This window comes from Oncorhynchus clarkii, chromosome 16 (genome assembly GCF_045791955.1).
Source record: "Oncorhynchus clarkii lewisi isolate Uvic-CL-2024 chromosome 16, UVic_Ocla_1.0, whole genome shotgun sequence".
NCBI classification, from domain to species: Eukaryota; Metazoa; Chordata; class Actinopteri; order Salmoniformes; family Salmonidae; genus Oncorhynchus; species Oncorhynchus clarkii.
In genome coordinates, this window is record NC_092162.1 from 40,879,075 (window position 1) to 40,898,131 (window position 19,057).

The following is a 19,057-nucleotide window of genomic DNA, read 5'->3' on the forward strand; positions in this document are numbered from 1 at the left end:
GCCTCTTGAAAAAGAACTAGTAAAATGTGAGGTTTGTCCTACCTCGTCCTGCGTACCTGCACTGGATCTCTCTGACTGGCAACTTGAGACCACTGGCAACAACGTTTTTCATCTCGGGAGACTAAAAAGTATAATGAACATGGGGAAAGTGGATTTAAAAATCCTGTGTGTTTTATTTTTCTTCGTAATCTCAGTGCAGAGGGGATTTTCAGAGGAATACGGAGCACGCCTGGGAGCAAAAGAAATACCAATACAGGTGCGAATGATTTTATCTTCCTATTGGGACGAGTAATATCGGAAACTCTTTGAAAAATATAACATACTCATGACAGCTTCACAAAATCATGTTTAATTAAAAAAAATGTTTTTATCCCTGTTCAACGAAAAATGTATTCCTCATACAAGGCTACATTCAATTTTGCACGCAATATGTATTTGTTGCACTCAAGTGAGGGGTAAACTATATAGAACATGTACAGGACTGCACGTTACTATAGGATGGATGTCAGATGTGAATACAATTACGCATTGGAAACAAACACATGATATAGCCTACACTATACAGTAAAGTCTACATTTAAATGAATTAAAAATAAAGTTTAAATGACCAAAAAAATGTAGAAAAAAATGTTCACTTCAGAATGAACCCCTGCACATTGAAAGGTGTTCCTCTCTTTAATAAAGATCAACTGTCGCTTCGAACCAACTTCTCTGGTTTTAATCGATTTATGTGGCATCGATATGAGTCAGAAAGATTAATAGCCTAGCGTCAAAATTCACTACAAAGTGTAAATAGCATACTTTTGATCATCCAAAACGGAATTTTGTAAATTCCTTATGATTTACTGGAGGGTTGGGTATAGATTACGACTTTACATGGGGAAACTCAATTTGAATCGTATTTACTCCCATTACACGTTACCCATGTTAAGGGTTTACCATGAATTTGACTGTAATTTACAGGCAGCTCGGTGGCAAGTAAAATAATGTATTTAATATTACAGTATACATTCTGTATAATACAGTATATGGTATCAAAGCATGTAGTGTGTACTGACATACAGTACAATATCGTAGAATTGACTGTATTATACTGATAAAAAGTCAATGCTACCATAGTTCGAAGGAATGGATGATATTAATTCAGGGTAGAGTTTGTATTTCACAGTGTGTTACTGTAATTACAAGAGATTGGTGCAAGCAGGTTGGCTGCTAGGTAAAGTGTTTACACATTACAGTATTAATTCATATTTAGGGTTTTATATCACTGTCACTTCTAGAGGCCTTAACAAAGGCTTCCAAACTGGCAGCAACTACAGGAAAAACAGACCAAAAGGACATGGCAAAATGCTGAACCATTTCAGTTTTAAGACTAGCTGCCTCCGGGCTCCCGAGTGGCGCAGTGATTTAAGGCACTGCATCACAGTGCTAGCTGTGCCACTAGAGATTCTCGGTTCAAGTCCAGGCTTTCACTTACTGGTGCAACAAATATAGCCTCTTACAAGACACGCCTCAAAATATGTTAATGATCCAGAAACAACAATGCCATGCACCCACTAATGATGAAAAGGTTTTTGGCGCTCCCAAGATACGGTATGGTACTACAACCTGTGGGGTCGAATTACAGTACCATTCGAAATACAGCAATTTTCCCACAATGACCATAATTTACAGTATGCTGCAGTAAAACGTTTCAGAGTTTTTTTTACTGTTGATGACACTTACAATTACCGTATACATTACAGTTTTCCATTACAGTGTCGTCAATAGGCCGTGCAGTGCATTCTGGGCGATTCTGGGTCAAGGAGATCACTCCTTCAAGGAGTGAATGTGAGTCAAAAGGGGGTGAAATGTAACCGAGGTCCACGCTTTTTTGATGAGTAACCTTGCTGGAGACTTGAAGACTTGTGTTAGCTTCCTGAACTCATCCCTATTGACTTGAGCTAAGTAGACTAATAGTCTTGTGACAATGCAGGAGATCCGGGTTCAAACCCAGTCAGTCACAAGAGCAAGATTAAATAGGAAGTGGAAAAGCTATCCTTAGAAGGGCTATGACAGGGCTATAAAACTATATTCTTATGGGGGCCAAATAAAACATTTTGTCACACTCCCTTTTAACATGTCCTGCACTTCATAGAGGAAAACAGAAGGAAGAATATTGAATTCAAATGCAGTTTTTGTGGGCACTGAAATTTCTCCCTTTGTGAGATGAAATCTACACCTTTGATTAGGATGTTATAAATCCTTATTGTTTAGTTGAATGATTTTTCAATTTTAAAGTAATTATTTCTATACAGCTTACACTTTCTCACTCTGAACTAACTCGAGTGGGGCTGGTGTGGCTTTGTGACAGTTATTGCTAGAGCAGCCAGACTTTGCTCACTCAACTGTACGCAGTGCACTGACTAGTTTTTCATGCACATTTTTTAACTTGAGGAATACTGCACAAAATACCTTAGCTAGAGTAGATGTGAAAGTGTCAAAAACATCAAAAATGAATGACACATTTTTTAATTCTGGCTATTTTAAGGAAGTGACTATTTTGAGGAAGTAGCTATGTTGTTGCTACGGTGACTCAGGAGGGACAAACAAGAGTACCTGCCAGTGTACGACATGCGAACATAACACAAACACATCCAACCACAGCCCCGAGATAACTCTCATTTTGGCTTCAGTCATGGCCGCTTGCATTTCTTAACGGGCAATCTTCAAAATGAGGCCAAATCAAGAAGTGCAGTCGCCCTCTAATGTTATTTGTTTGCGTTGTATCTCCAGGATATGTGATAATGGATTGACACAGCAGTGATTTGTGAGCAAAAGGAACATTTGAACCTGAGCCTGTGCACTGTGCACTGTGCACCTCACTATCCCTCTGTGTACAGTGACAGCATTTATTTCCAGTCCCCCCTTCATTCATGAATAGCTTTGATCCAGCCTATTTTGACACAGAAATATTGACCCAACCCCACACACAGATCCTGGAGATTCATTTCAAAGGAGGGGATTTTGTAAACTAACTACAGTACTTGGTAGTATTTTGTTACTTTTCCAAGACAAGTTGCCCGCTTAAATACAATTTCTTATATTAGATAATCGACCAAAATGTACTACATTTTAAATCATATTCTTTCCAGAATACAGTAGTACAAATGTGGGTACACAGAATTGGGTGGAAGGTTAAATGACATAATAATGGTGTGGTGTGTTGAAAGTCTTTGAATGAACAATATACCCTAAATCTACTTTAACGCAATACTTTTCAACCCTCTACTATGGCGTTGGGGCAACTGTATTATCTTAAATCACTGCTATAAAGCTGTTATAAATCTATTAAAGGCCCAGTGCAGTAATCAACGTCAATTACCTGTGTTTTATATATATTTCCACACTATGAGGTTGGAATAATACTGTTCAATTGTAAAAAATGATGATGCCATTGTGTAAGAGCTGTTTGAAAAGACCGCCTAAAATTTCAGCCTGTTTTGGTGGGATAGAGTTTTAGCCTGCCTGGTGACATCACCAGGTGGTAAATTAGTTAATAAACCTATAAGAAAGAGAGTTCCAAACCTCTCTGCCAATAACAGCTAGTTTTCAGTTTTTCCCTCCATACTCAGACCACTCCCAGGTAGTCCTAGCAAAATTCTTGCTTGAGAAATTACTCTTTGCTAAGATGCTATTTTTGTTAATTTTTGACCATTTTAATTTAAAACAATCACAGTAAGGTACCTAATTGTTACTCAGAAATGATTTGATATTGAGATAAAAACAGCTGCATTGGACCTGAAAGCTTTTAAGCTTTGCACAATGTTCAAAAGGCCTCAACTTGTTTTAATTAAATGTTTCCAAACTACAGGAGTCCAGCAATATTTTACTGTCAGGGCCCTGGTGTGTACATAACAAACTACAACCTTGTATTCTGCTCTGCTGCGCTCAAACCCTATAGCTCTGCTGCGCTCAAACCCTATAGCTATGCTGCGCACAAACCCTATAGCTATGCTGCGCTCAAACCCTATAGATCTGCTGCTCTCAAACCCTATAGCTATGCTGCGCTCAAACCCTATAGCTCTGCTGCACTTAAACTCCGTAACTCTGCTACGCTCAAAACCTATAGCTCTGCTGCGCTCAAACCCTATAGCTCTGCTGCGCTCAAATCCCATAGCTCTGCTGCGCTCAAACCCTATAGCTCTGCTGCGCTCAAACCCTTTAGCTCTGCTACGCTCAAACCCTATAGCTCTGCTGTGCTCAAACGCTATAGCTCTGCTGCGCTCAAACGCTATAGCTCTGCTGCGCTCAAACCCCGTAACTCTGCTGCGCTCAAACCCTACAGCTCTGCTGCGCTCAAACCCTATAGCTCTGCTGTGCTCAAACCCCGTAACTCTGCTGCGCTCAAACCCTATAGCTCTGCTGTGCTCAACCCTATAGTTAGGATTCATTACACTTTTATTAACTTTCTCTGTATTGTTTTTCTCCCCAGAGAGTGAGACGCCAGAGCAAACCAGCAAAACCGTTGGTGAGTATGAGCTTCATGGAATGTCCCAGTGGAATGTATCATTACCGAAACCAGTAAGATATCTTACTGGTACGGCTTCTCACGCGCAACAGCTGCCTGTGTAGACGGGCTGTGATAATATTGGATAGCATTCACTGAACATTGATCCCCTTCTAAATCATATCAATATGTGTGGTGGTGACTATTCCGCAGCAGACGGAGGCTGGCACTAAGACATAATTGAATGAGCTGTATTCCGCCATAAGCAAACAAGAAAATGCCCAACCAGAGGCGGCGCTCCGAGTACCCGGGGACTTTAATGCAGGGAAACATAAATTAGTTTTACCAAATTTCTATCAGCATTTTAAATGTGCAACCATAGGAAAAAAAACTCTGGACCACCTTTACTCCACACACAGAGACGCATACAAAGCTCTCCCTCGCCCTCCATTTGGTAAATCTGACCAGAATTCTATCCTGCTGATTCCTCCTTACAAGCAAAAATTAAAGCAGGAAGCACCAGTGACTAGATCAATAAAAAAGTGGTCAGATGAAACAGATCCTAAGCTACAGGACTGTTTTGCTAGCACAGACTGGAATATGTTCTGGGATTCCTCTGATGGCATTGAGGAGTACACCATATCAGTCATTGACTTCATCAATAAGTGCATCGATGACGTCGTCCCCACAGAGACCGTATGTACATACCCCAACCAGAAGCCATGGATTACAGGCAACATCTGCACTAAGCTAAAGGCTAGAGCTGCCACTTTCAAGGAGCGGGACTCTAACCCGGAAGCTTACAAGAAATCCCGCTATGCCCTCCGACGAACCATCATACAGGCAAAGCGTCAATACAGGACTAAGATCGAATTGTACTACACCGGATCTGACGCTCGTCGATGTGGCAGGGCTTGCAAACCATTACAGACTACAAAGGGAAGCACAGCAGAGAGTTGCCCAGCCTACCAGATGAGCTAAACTACAGTTGAAGACGGACGTTTACATACACCTTAGCCAAATACATTTAAACTCAGTTTTTCACAATTCCTAGTAAAAATTCCTGTCTTAGGTCAGTTAGGATCACCACTTTATTTTAAGAATGTGAAATGTCAGAATAATACGAGAGAGAATGATTTATTTCAGCTTTTATTTTTTTCATCACATTCCCAGTGGGTCAGAAGTTTACATACACTCAATTAGTATTTGGTACCATTGCCTTTAAATTGTTTAACTTTGGGTCAAATGTTTCGGGTAGCCTTCCACAAGCTTCCCACAATAAGTTGGGTGAATTTTGACCCATTCTACATGACAGAGCTGGTGCAACTGAGTCAGGTTTGTATAGGCCTCCTTGCTCGCACACGCTTTTTCAGTTCTGCCCACAAATTTTCTATAGGATTGAGGTCAGGGCTTTGTGGTCAGGGCTTTGTGATGGCCATTCCAATACCTTGACTTTGTTGTCCTTAAGCCACTTTGCCACAACTTTGGAAGTATGCTTGGGGTTATTGTCCATTTGGAAGACCCATTTGTGACTAAGCTTTAACTTCCTGGCTGATGACTTGAGATGTTGCTTCAATATATCCACATAATTTTCCTACCTCATGATGCCATCTATTTTGTGAAGTGCACCAGTTCCTCCTGCAGCAAAGCACTACCACAACATGATGCTGCCACCCCTGTGCTTCATGGTTGGGAGGAACACCATGGTGCATGTGCCATCATTTTATTTGATGCTTTGAATGTTGCCAATGATAAATTGTAGATCATCAAGCAATCGGTGTTCGTTGTATCAGAAAGCTTATCCACTGTCTTTGATACTGGTAAATATCTAGAAACAGGTCTGTTAGTCTCTCAGTAGCTCAGGTCTGGCTGTGTCCCCACCTGGCAGTAATGTGGCCCAGCTGACCAGATTGGTCCCAGCAGGGCCCAGAATTATCCAAGTAAACAACGGGGTGGGAGGGATATCTTGCAGAGCGTGGCTTTGTAACATTTGTCTAAACTTGTCAAGGCACTGAAGTCTGGTTAAAAAAAGCCTAGTAATACTTGGATTTTCATTCACAAAAGAGCCCCATCAGTACTCAAACCTGCGTCTCTGCAACTGTCAGTCAAACACCTTAGCAATTACACCAAGAGGTCCAAACCTCTTGTTGAGGTCGCTATTGGCTTTGTACTTGGGTAGCCATATAACGATTTCATCAGATCAAATGTGTATGTTCTTTGCTGACGGTTTTCTGGACTCATCTGTTCCCAGCTGAAGGTGACAGACTACCATGTGAGGTGTTCTGTCATTTCTCGCTACTCCCACACCACCATCCAGAGCTCTGTGTGGAACCAGCTAGCTGTCACCAAGGAGGCAGCCTTCGAGGTGGACCTGCCCTCAGCAGCATTCATCTCCAACTTCACAATGTAAGTCAGTCACACACTTTAAGTCAAGTGAAGTTTACTTTATTATCCCAAGAGGAGGAAATGTTGTTTTTTGTACCCCTCACTCACACAAGCTCACAGGCAGCAGGAGAGGCTATGAGTGAGAACCAGCCAGCTAGTTCTCTCTCTCTCTCTCTTTCTCTCTCACCTCTATTTTTCTTTTAGTCACTTCATCCCAGGAAGTGGGCCTATAATCAAATTAATTGTTCCTTCCCTTGGAATGATGTAATCCCTCTATCCTGGGTGCCAGTTTCTTCTCTCTTGCCAACTCTTGCTGCTTGACTATGAGTGACAAGGAGTTGGCATAATAGCACAAACAGAATGGCACTCGGGCTAATATTCTTCAGGATCAAAAATACATTTATTTTGGTCTGTGAAGGGGGGTAAAGTATAAGATAAGAGGTCCTAGATTTTTTTTATTTATTAAAAGGAGGGTAAAGCTTGGTAGTAAATAAACAAAATAAATCCCAAATGCCAGTGAGGTCTGCGGTTTCCGGACATACTCCCCAAAATAAACATTTCAGAGGAATTATGTCAGGAACTCGGTGTGGAGGGGAGACACATAATTTGATTACTAAGAAGGCTGGAAACCACTTTGCCACTCTCCTTTATAAAAATGCTAAATATAAACAAGATAAATAAGTCAACATTAAAGACCCAACGAGGAGCCTAGGGTTGGGTTTGGGTCAGAAGAGGGAGGAGTCTGGGGGATCTTAAAATCAGATGAATACCATGCTTTGTAAATATGTCAAAAAGTTAGTAGAGAAAATGACAGAAGCATGCCCTGTTCCCCCACCCTCTCTCACCTGCGAAGTTTACCAAGGTACATATAAACAAGCCAAGGTACACATGCTACGCAGGCCTGCACGCACACACATGCAAACACATACTGACACACATAGCCAACACACGTATCCATTCACATGTAATCAAATGGGGGATGTAAACTCTTGAACATAGACAGTTTTACATGCGGACTAACTCTCTGATGCATGCATATAATATCACACATCTTTCTCTGTCACACGTACGAGCACACACACACACACACACACAGACACACACACACACACAAACACACACGGTTCCTTGGAAGTTGTGGGAATGTACACTACCGTTCAAAAGTTTGGGGTCACTTAGGGTTAGGGTTTGATCAGAAATACAGTGTAGACATTGTTAATGTTGTAAATGACTTTTGTAGCTGGAAACGGCTGTTTTTTTTAAATGGAATATCTACATAGGGGTACAGAGGCCCATTATCAGCAATCATCCCTCCTGTGTTCCAATGGCACGTTGTGTTTGCTAATCCAAGTTGATCATTTTAAAAGGCTAATAGGACATTAGAAAACCCTTTTGCAATTATGTTAGCACAGCTGGAAACTGTTGTCCTGATTTAACGAAGCAATAAAACTGGCCTTCTCTAGACTAGTTGAGTATCTGGATCATTAGCATAGGACAACCACGCTCTCACCAAGCTCTAAGAAACTTTTGGTTTTTCAGAAAGTTCTGTGCAAGCTGGAACACACACACACACACGATACTTCACCAATTAACCCAGAAGGAAAATAACTGTGGTGACTGTGTTTCTTTAGTTCAGTGGCGTTTCACAACGTGGGACTGAGGTGCCTTGTGTTCTGTGTGTAGGTCACTCATGTGCAGCCGTTCCCAGTTCCCACTCCCTCTCAGCCACACATACATACAGGCCCCTCTATTTTCCACCCTGCTAAACCCACCATTTCCTTCTGCTCTGTGTCCGGAACAAGACCTGCTTCAAGGCTGGAGATTTATTTTGGTTGGTCCCTGTGGGTTTTTATTTAAAAAAAATGTTTCAAAGGACATGACCTTATTTTAGCACTTCATCACATGATGAAGGCGGTGAGAATTTAGGAACTGTATGGTTTGGATTAGGGTGTGTGAGCTCTGGTCCAGTTTGGTTGGGAAATGGTTGGGGAACGGTTGGGTATGGAGTAGGTTCTCCAGGGGCCATGGAGGGGGTTTCCGAGTGTTATTTTTCAGTTATCATGGGTGCGTCTCCTATCCAAACACATAACGGTCAGGTCAAAAGTAGTCTACTATATGGAATAGGGTGTCATTTGGGATGTAAACATGGTTACTGAAAAGAGATATTATAACGTCCTGGGATCCTTTCATGGCCTCCGCAGAACCTACACCGAACCATTTCCCAACCAAATCATGGACCAGAGCTCACAGAGCTCATATTTTCAGAGGGGAATGACTCCCTCCTCTCACCCTTCCCTTCACCCTACCTTTCCTCTCGAGCATGTTTTGAACTTAATCTGTAAACCAGCACGATACACGTTTGTCCTCCATCTGAGTCTAACACAAATGCGGTGAAGTACGCTGTTGCCTTGTAACGTGTGACTAATAGTCTAAGTAGTTGCCGTCAAGGAAGGTTTGTTTACCGCAAATAAACCTAGATATTTTCCGTCCATGAGGCCAATGCATGTTCCTTAACATAGTCTGACCATTGTGAGTTTCACGTGTTACCTCATCCTTCCCTCTGCCCCCAGCACCTCCAATGGCAAAGTGCACATCGCCCAGGTGAAGGAGAGGAGTGTGGCCAGGAAGATCTATGACGCAGCCAAGAAGCAAGGGAAAACAGCTGGACTCGTTGCCACCAAGTCAGTCTGAGAAAGTATTTCATACCGCAATCCACCTTTGATATGTGTTTTATTTCGGATTTCTTTGTTTTATGTGGGGAAAAGTACAACAACGCATCTGTATTGTAGACGTATGGACACCCGTCACCCACCACACTCATTTAAATCTTTTAGCACTTCTACTCAGATCAGTTGTACTTGCCCGCTTCAAATTCTTTCCATTTCACCATGGTTTTCCAAGTCATTCTTTCACCAGTTACCACCGCCACCACTCCAACACCTCTCTCTTGCTGTGTCTTCATCTCAGGGAGAGGGAGATCGAGAAGTTCCGCATGGCGGTGAGTGTTCCCTCAGGGAGCCGGATTTCCTTCTCGCTGTCCTACGAGGAGCTGCTGCCCCGCAGGTTGGGTCGCTATGAACTGATCCTGGGCCTGAGGCCTGGAGGACTGGTCACTAATCTCACCCTGGATGTCAGTATAGCAGAGAGGACGGGACTCCACTTCGTCAAGGTCCTCCCGCTGAAGTCCAGCCGACGGCTCTCCAACACTGTAACAGGTAACATAGGAAAAGGCAGCAGTTATTGTTTATCGTCAAAGTAGCAGTGCTAGTTTTGACACAAGCAGCCTGTTTGAGGGGTTCAGTTTGAACAAGGCAAGTTGCATGATCACTCATCTGGATCACAGTGATGTGTAGGTATTGTATAGTAGGATGCAACGTATATGTAGTACGTCTCAAACATGCACACTGACATGGGTGTTCTCTGGTCTTCCTCTCCCATCCAGGTGAGACAGAAGCCCCAGCCTCCACTGATATCCAGCAGAACCCTTGTTGTGCCCGTGTTCATTACAACCCCAGCCTGCAGCAGCAGAGCAGTGTCTCCTCGAAGGGACTCAACGCTGACTACATCATCCAGTACGATGTAGAGCTCAGCGACCTCATGGGAGACATCCAGGTCAGCGCACGAAACACACATACGCGCAAGCACTACACTCTGTGTAGGCCCAAACTCTTGAAAAACAAATACTGTACAAAGACGGTATCTAGCGAGGCAATCATCTAATCCAATGAGGGATTCTTCTCTTCTGTTGGCCTGCCTCAGGTGTTTGATGGATACTTTGCCCACTACTTTGCACCTCGGGGGCTTCCTGTGGTCCCCAAGGATGTCATCTTTGTCATTGATGTCAGTGGCTCCATGATTGGCACCAAGATCAAACAGGTACAGTAGATGTTTTACAGTGCCTTGCGAAAGTATTCGGCCCCCTTGAACTTTGCGACCTTTTGCCACATTTCAGGCTTCAAACATAAAGATATAAAACTGTATTTTTTTGTGAAGAATCAACAACAAGTGGGACACAATCATGAAGTGGAACGACATTTATTGGATATTTCAAACTTTTTTAACAAATCATAAACTGAAAAATTGGGCGTGCAAAATTATTCAGCCCCCTTAAGTTAATACTTTGTAGCGCCACCTTTTGCTGCGATTACAGCTGTAAGTCGCTTGGGGTATGTCTCTATCAGTTTTGCACATCGAGAGACTGAAATTTTTTCCCATTCCTCCTTGCAAAACAGCTCGAGCTCAGTGAGGTTGGATGGAGAGCATTTGTGAACAGCAGTTTTCAGTTCTTTCCACAGATTCTCGATTGGATTCAGGTCTGGACTTTGACTTGGCCATTCTAACACCTGGATATGTTTATTTTTGAACCATTCCATTGTAGATTTTGCTTTATGTTTTGGATCATTGTCTTGTTGGAAGACAAATCTCCGTCCCAGTCTCAGGTCTTTTGCAGACTCCATCAGGTTTTCTTCCAGAATGGTCCTGTATTTGGCTCCATCCATCTTCCCATCAATTTTAACCATCTTCCCTGTCCCTGCTGAAGAAAAGCAGGCCCAAACCATGATGCTGCCACCACCATGTTTGACAGTGGGGATGGGGTGTTCAGTGTGATGAGCTGTGTTGCTTTTACGCCAAACAGAACGTTTTGCATTGTTGCCAAAAAGTTCAGTTTTGGTTTCATCTGACCAGAGCACCTTCTTCCACATGTTTGGTGTGTCTCCCAGGTGGATATTTTTTTATGGATATCTTTAAGAAATGGCTTTCTTCTTGCCACTCTTCCATAAAGGCCAGATTTGTGCAATATACGACTGATTGTTGTCCTATGGACAGAGTCTCCCACCTCAGCTGTAGATCTCTGCAGTTCATCCAGAGTGATCATGGGCCTCTTGGCTGCATCTCTGATCAGTCTTCTCCTTGTATGAGCTGAACGTTTAGAGGGACGGCCAGGTCTTGGTAGATTTGCAGTGGTCTGATACTCCTTCCATTTCAATATTATCGCTTGCACAGTGCTCCTTGGGATGTTTAAAGCTTGGGAAATCTTTTTGTATCCAAATCCGGCTTTAAACTTCTTCACAACAGTATCTCGGACCTGCCTGGTGTGTTCCTTGTTCTTCATGATGCTCTCTGCGCTTTTAACGGACCTCTGAGACTATCACAGTGCAGGTGCATTTATACGGAGACTTGATTACACACAGGTGGATTGTATTTATCATCATTAGTCATTTAGGTCAACATTGGATCATTCAGAGATCCTCACTGAACTTCTGGAGAGAGTTTGCTGCACTGAAAGTAAAGGGGCTGAATAATTTTGCACGCCCAATTTTTCAGTTTTTGATTTGTTAAAAAAGTTTGAAATATCCAATAAATGTTGTTCCACTTCATGATTGTGTCCCACTTGTTGTTGATTCTTCACAAAAAAATACAGTTTTATATCTTTATGTTTGAAGCCTGAAATGTGGCAAAAGGTCGCAAAGTTCAAGGGGGCCGAATACTTTCGCAAGGCACTGTACCCCTCTCAAATTGCATCCAGCTACACCTCATTCATTTAGACAAGAATGACAACATTGACACTACATTATATCAATAAAATTATCATTTCTCTTCTCGCTCTGTATTGGTGTGGACCAGACAAAGCAGGCAATGTCCACTATCCTGGGAGACCTTCGTGAAGGGGACCACTTCAACATCATCACCTTCTCAGACAAGGTCCTCACCTGGAAGAAGGGTCGCACAGTGAGGGCCACGCGGAATAACGTACGAGACGCTAAGGAATTTGTCAAGAGGATCATCGCTGAGGGATGTGAGTGGGATTGAGTCTGATGTGCTCGAATTGCATTATATCTGCAGCAACCTGACAAGACCGCTAAAACACGGTCTGTATTCCATCTTCTGTCTCCTCTTCTGCATCCTCTCTCCTCCATTTCCTCCACCTCCTCCACACCTCCCTCTCTTCTCCACGCCACCTTCCCTTCTCCACGCCACCTTCTCCACGCCACCTTCCCTTCTCCACTCCACCTTCCCTTCTCCACGCCACCTTCCCTTCTCCACTCCACCTTCTCCACGCCACCTTCCCTTCTCCACTCCACCTTCCCTTCTCCACGCCACCTTCCCTTCTCCACGCCACCTTCCCTTCTCCACGCCACCTTCCCTTCTCCACTCCCCCTTCCCTTCTCCACGCCACCTTCCCTTCTCCACTCCACCTTCCCTTCTCCACTCCACCTTCCCTTCTCCACTCCACCTTCCCTTCTCCACGCCACCTTCCCTTCTCCACGCCACCTTCCCTTCTCCATGCCACCTTCCCTTCTCCACGCCACCTTCCCTCTCTCATCCTCCAGGGACCAACATCAACGCGGCCCTCCTCTCAGCCGCCCAACTGGTCAACCCCTCTGCCTCTTCCTCGTCCTCTTCCGGTGGCTTCCGTCGGGTCCCTTTGGTCATCTTCTTGACGGACGGTGAAGCTACCATCGGCGTGACGTCCGGCGACTCGATCCTTAGCAACGCTAAGAGCGCTCTGGGTTCCGCCTCTCTGTTTGGCCTGGCCTTCGGAGACGACGCCGACTTCCCCTTGCTGCGGCGCCTGGCACTGGACAACCGAGGCATGGCGAGGATGGTGTACGAGGACACAGACGCCGCACTCCAGTTGAAGGGATTCTACGATGAGGTAGCCAGCCCGCTACTGTCAGACATCCAGCTGACCTACTTGGACGACCAGGCCTTCGACGTCACCCGCTCCCTCTTCCCTAACTACTTCCAGGGCTCAGAGCTGGTGGTCACTGGGAAGGTCAAGCCAGGGGTCAGGAATCTGAAGGTTGGTATCACATCATGTTGTAATTGTCCATTGTTTTTACCATGAGTTGATGGAACATTTCATTTTTGGGGAAATATTGATAAAGCTTTTGTTTTATTTGCTTCTCTTCTCTTCTCTATTCCCTTCTCTTCTCTATTCCCTTCTCCTCTCTTCACTTCCTTTCTCTTCCCTTCTCCTCTCCTCTTCTCTTCATTTCTCTTCCCTTCTCCTCTCCTCTCTTCTCTTCATTTCTCTTCCCTTCCCTTCTCCTCTCCCCTCTTATCTTCATTTCTCTTCCCTTCTTCTCTCCTCTCTTCACTTCCTTTCTCTTCCCTTCTCCTCTCTTCTCTTCATTTATCTTCCCTTCTCCTCTCCTCTCTTCTCTTCATTTCTCCTCTACTCTCTTCTCTTCATTTCTCTTTCCTTCTCCTCTCCTCTCTTCTCTTAATTTCTCTTCCCTTCTCTTCTCTTCATTTCTCTTCCCTTCTCCTCTCTTCATTTCTCTTCCCTTCTCCTCTCTTCTCTTCCTTTCTCTTCCCTTCTCCTCGCTTCTCTTCTATTCTCTTCTTAGGTGTCTCTGACAGCCAGTGACTCTAAGCAGAAAGTGAAGATTGAGAATGACGTGTTGGTGTCTAAAGGAGAGGAGAATGGGACAGCCTACTCCATGGGCTGCCCTGGGGGCATGGGTGGGATCTCCAGCTTCGTACGTCGTCTCTGGGCTTACTTCACGATCAAAGAGCTGCTGCTGGCCAAACTGAACAGCACCGACCTGGTCATGCAGAAACTGCTGGGCGAGAAGGCAACCAACCTCTCCCTCAAGTTCAACTTTGTCACGCCTGTTACTTCCCTTGTTGTAGTCAAGCCTGATGCAGATGAAATTCCTACCACAGCGTCAACTACGACAGCTCAACCCGCCACCACAACCACCACCAAGCCCACCACCACCAACACCACTAGTAGAGCTACTACAACAACCACAGTTGCCCACACTACTGCCACCGAAATAGCCTCCCACATCCCTGTGAAAAAGCCCAGGAGTAACGAAGCTAAGCCAGACCCTCTTGTCACCAAGCATCCACCTCCCCAACCTCCACCTCAACCCAGAAAGGCCTCTACTCCACCCAGCCCAGCAAAAACAGTGGCTCCACCATCCCCCAAGAAAACCACTAAGACTAGCTCCCCCAGCCCCAGTGCCGCCAAAACCGTCCATGCCCCTCACTCTGGAAAAACCCCCACCCCTCCTCCCAGCTCTCCTAAAACTGCCCCTGCCCCTCCCGCCAGGATATTCTCTACCCCCTTGGCCAACTCGCTCAAAACAGCTGCCGCTCCTGCACCTGGGAAAACCACAACCACCCCTCCACCCAACATAGTAAAGACCGTCCCTACCACATCACCCACCACAGTTAAGACTACAGTCCCTACAACTGTGAAAACCACTACCTCCACTACCACCCCCACCTCAGTCAGAACCGATCCAACCCCTGCTCTACAGCCTTGGAAACCCGCCACGCCCCTTCCTATCTCTGTTAGAACAGTCCTCCCTCCAGTTAGAATACCCCTCTCCTCCTCCTCTTGCGAGAATGCCACCATGTCTGCCACTGATGCCCATCCACCTCAGGTTACCACATTCCTGTACAGTGTTCTGTCTGTGGCCCCTACTCCAGCTCCACAGGGCCGTAACACAGACCCAGTCTCAGATGTGGACCAGATTGCCACCTTTGTCTCTGCCACATTTGCCCCCATGCCAGGCATCACAGACGGGCCTAAACTGTGGGAGGCTGCAGGACTACTGGGTTGGTATTCCACTAATCTTGGAAACCCATAACTAAAATCTCACAGGTGCTTGATGAAGTTCTGAGGGCAGATGTTTTAGAAAAGGGCGTAAGTAGGGCGGTAGCGCCATCCCTCTCTCTCTCTCTCTCTGCAAGTGTAAGGGCTAAATCAAATCAAATCAAATCAAATGTATTTATATAGCCCTTCGTACATCAGCTGATATCTCAAAGTGCTGTGCTCCTCTTCCAAAATTTTAAAGATGTGAGCCACTGTGATATCGTGATTTATCCAAAACATCAATTACAAAAACCAGCCCACCAGAACAATATTCCTTGTTAGTCATTGCGTCCCACAGTCTGTTGACAGGTGCTACGATGCCATTTATGAGATTGGTTTTCTCGCTCTCTGTCAATCTCACTTGGAACTTCAACTACTACAATGCAAAGTAAAGTTGAATAATACTTGTCTTAAAGGATACATTTGTAATTAAATAACAGTATGGCATATTATATGAATTGTGTTGCATCAGGTATTGAACTTACAGTCCATATCTTGTACCTGTAAATATGAGTACAATTGAATGCAGCACCGGCACTATCAATCCACCATTTCTGGCTGAATTGTGACATGTTCATCTTCTTTCCACCAGATGTCTCCACATCCATCCAGATCCATAGAAAAGGTGAATCAACCATACCAGAAGATGTCATCGTTCTGTTTCAGCTCTGTTGCACAAATGTCCTGAAATATAATTCTTGAAAGGGATACATGCTGTATATGAATACAGAGATAATGGGTAGGAGGTTAAAAAGGGATGAAGTAGTCCTTTAGCGTATCACTGTGTCAATCTGTGTTTTCTCCATGTCTCTCTACCTTAGATATGGACCTAGATAAAGGTGAGTTCCTCTCTTACTTCCCTGCCATCACAAACCAATTCATTGCAACAGCATGGATGTTGTTGTATCTCCAAAGCTGTCGTTTCCTCCTATAGAGATTCTGATGAAAGCCCCTCAGACCAAATCAAGGAGAGGATATTTTTTTTTACTATGTCTGTCTGGTGTCTAATGATGACCATATGATTGGATCTTTTAGATTATGATGCAACCTACGACCAAGACTACGACCTCAACTATGATTCCTGTAAGTCACAGTTGACTAATATGTAGAACTATTTAGTTGTGTTGGCAATAGGGATACTTTGTACGTTCCTCAGTTGATACAGACATTTAACACGCTTTCGGAATTTGTATCTTTTCAGGGGATGAATCGGCATCAAATCTTTGTAAGTATTTCATAGTTTTTTCTGTGTAGTCTAGCATAAGATCAATGTACTTCAGAGATGTTAGTAGGCTCTGATCTGTCATTGGTTTCAGTGCTTCAGAAAGATAAGACGTAGTCTCAGTTGTACCTGTTGTCCTTCCAGTGCCAGGCCCCACCTCCAAACTGAGTTCTGTCAGAGTCTTCTCCTCTTCTGGTAAGGGGCTTACACTTTAACCAGTAACATAACATATAACTGTAAAATCTGTTTCTCACCTTTGTCTTTATGTTCAATGTTTTTTGTTTTAGTTGATGGAGACCCTCATTTTATGGTCCAGCTCCCCAAACTGAAACAGAATCTGTGTTTCACGGTGGACGGCAGGGCCAACGACGTACTGAGACTGCTGGAAGACCCAGAGAGAGGTTAGTCAGCACAGACTACCACAAACAAAAGTCCAGAACGGTAGTCTTATATTTATTGAATTTAAGAAATGTGCCGTATAATCTACTTTAGAAGGACCATAACATTTTATAGGCATACAGTATATTAAAAATTGGATCACATTAAAGAACACCTACATTCTGTAAGTTGGAACGCACACGCATGCGCGCATACACACACAGCTAACCCATGCCTTCCTCTTCCCCTCAAGGTATCACGGTGGACGGCCATCTCATGTGGGCTCCGTCCAAGCAAGACGTAGAGGACCGCTCCCGCACTTACTTTGACGAGATAACTATCTCCGCTGCCATGGGCGGGCGCGGCGGGCTGGGTGGCATAGTGATCACACTCTCATTGGACGCCGTGGTGGTGGAAGGGGAGGGACGGGACACCCTACCCACTAATCTGCAGGGATCTGTAACGAGGCAGGGCGTGGCGGTATCCGTGGACACCACAGATGACATCCATCAGAGCTGTCGGATCGAGCTGGCGAAGGATATTTGTTTCCTGGTTCTGTTCCACCACTACAAACAGCCCAGCTACCTGCAGATGGCGCACCTCGGGTTCTATATCACTGATGGACAAGGCCTCTCTCCTTCAACCCAAGGCCTACTGGGTACGTTGTCTTTAATGTCTTTAAACCAGTTTCCTTGACTTGTTACATACACCTGGCCCTAAAGTGTTGCTGTATAAAAGGCTATGGGAAATGACTATACATATGTTGTGATTGACTGCCCTCTCATTGTCCCCTCTTTCCAACAGGCCAGTTCCAGCATGCGGACATGAGTGTGACGCCGGTGAAGGACCCTAGTGACACACCGCCCCAGGCTAGTAAAGAGGGGGTCCTGTCCAGGGGGGTGCTGAGGTGGGGGGCGATACACGTACCCATCACCCTACAGGAAAAGACCCTGAAGGACACAGTGAGGAAACGTCACCTGGGCAGGTGTTGGATCGTGCCCAAGGCACAGGTGGAGAAACTGTTGGGTCATCCATACCAGAGCTACCTGGTGGATAACATGTAAATACTATTTTCAAATGTCCATCCAGTATTAGCACACCACTTAGAATACACATGCCTAGTACATTGCTTCATACTAAGTGGTATGCTAGTATAGAGATTGGAACCGAGCCACTCATCTAGCTACCAACACCTCAAAGCTGGGCAGCTCAGGCCAATGGGAAAATACAGTGTCTCTGCAAGGACAAACAGCACTGTGACTAGTGTGCTGCTGGCTAGCCTTCAATACCAACATCACATAGTGGTTTATTACTCTCTCTCCTCTGAAAGTGTGCATGAATTCATGTTCATGATTATGAAAATGAGAGAGAGACAGAGAGAGGGACACAACGAGAGAATGATACAACGACAAACAAAGACAAAAGAGCGAGAGAAATAGAGAGAGAGAGAGAGAGACAGAGATTGAGTCCAGTAAGAAATCTAAAGAATGATGAGGTAATTCTCATAGGTGTCAGACATGGAAAGATAATATAGGAGATGGGATGTCTTTCTGAAATAACAACAGGGGACAGACTTCTTCTGCTGTTAACGTGGCAACAGTTAGATATGTTAATTGTCTCTATACTTCTGCAGACAAATGCTGCTTGATCTTGACATACAGCTAAATCCAAACTCTCATTCGCAAAAATCATATGCTTCATAAGGACACTTTATAATTCCAATGTCATAACAAATAGATGAATAGATCATTTGATTTTAGCAATGTGTCATTTTATTTAGAGGGTCAGAGTTGTATTTGAATTGTTTCAGTTTTATTGTGAAGTATAAGTTACAAAAGGACTAAATCTTATTTAAAAAAAATTGTCTATGGAACTCGTCGTGGTGTTATCGGAGTAGTTTTACACAAAATCCTTTACTTCTGTTGAAACACAGACACTTTGGATTAGACTTTTCAGCTTTTGCCATGTG

At 44.3% G+C, this 19,057-nt stretch overlaps 1 protein-coding gene across 2 annotated transcripts; it reads left to right on the top strand.

Moving 5' to 3' along the window:
* The first annotated feature begins 104 nt into the window (after positions 1-104).
* On the top strand, positions 105-18,934 carry LOC139368470 (inter-alpha-trypsin inhibitor heavy chain H6-like). Of its 2 annotated transcripts, none has more exons than XM_071107392.1 (17): positions 105-256; positions 4,475-4,510; positions 6,741-6,895; positions 9,445-9,555; positions 9,842-10,089; positions 10,317-10,486; positions 10,634-10,750; positions 12,500-12,671; positions 13,207-13,679; positions 14,230-15,451; positions 16,081-16,113; positions 16,310-16,327; positions 16,524-16,571; positions 16,855-16,905; positions 16,998-17,111; positions 17,342-17,746; positions 17,893-18,934. In XM_071107392.1, exons 1-17 carry the CDS (start codon positions 134-136, stop codon positions 18,150-18,152), a joined length of 3,756 nt encoding a protein of 1,251 aa, XP_070963493.1. In that variant the 5' UTR covers positions 105-133; the 3' UTR covers positions 18,153-18,934. The 2 variants fall into 2 exon arrangements, with proteins under 2 accessions (XP_070963493.1, XP_070963494.1); XM_071107393.1 differs by lacking the exon at positions 105-256 and adding an exon at positions 3,620-3,885.
* Positions 18,935-19,057: the final 123 nt, after the last annotated feature.

Excerpts from the sequence above, each read along its gene's own strand:
- LOC139368470 (XM_071107392.1), top strand. The coding sequence starts at position 134 with ATGAACATGGGGAAAGTGGATTTAAAAATCCTGTGTGTTTTATTTTTC. Across the intron at positions 10,090-10,316 it reads GCTCTCCAACACTGTAACAG|GTGAGACAGAAGCCCCAGCC; the intron begins GTAACATAGGAA and ends TCTCCCATCCAG. Across the intron at positions 10,487-10,633 it reads ACCTCATGGGAGACATCCAG|GTGTTTGATGGATACTTTGC; the intron begins GTCAGCGCACGA and ends GGCCTGCCTCAG.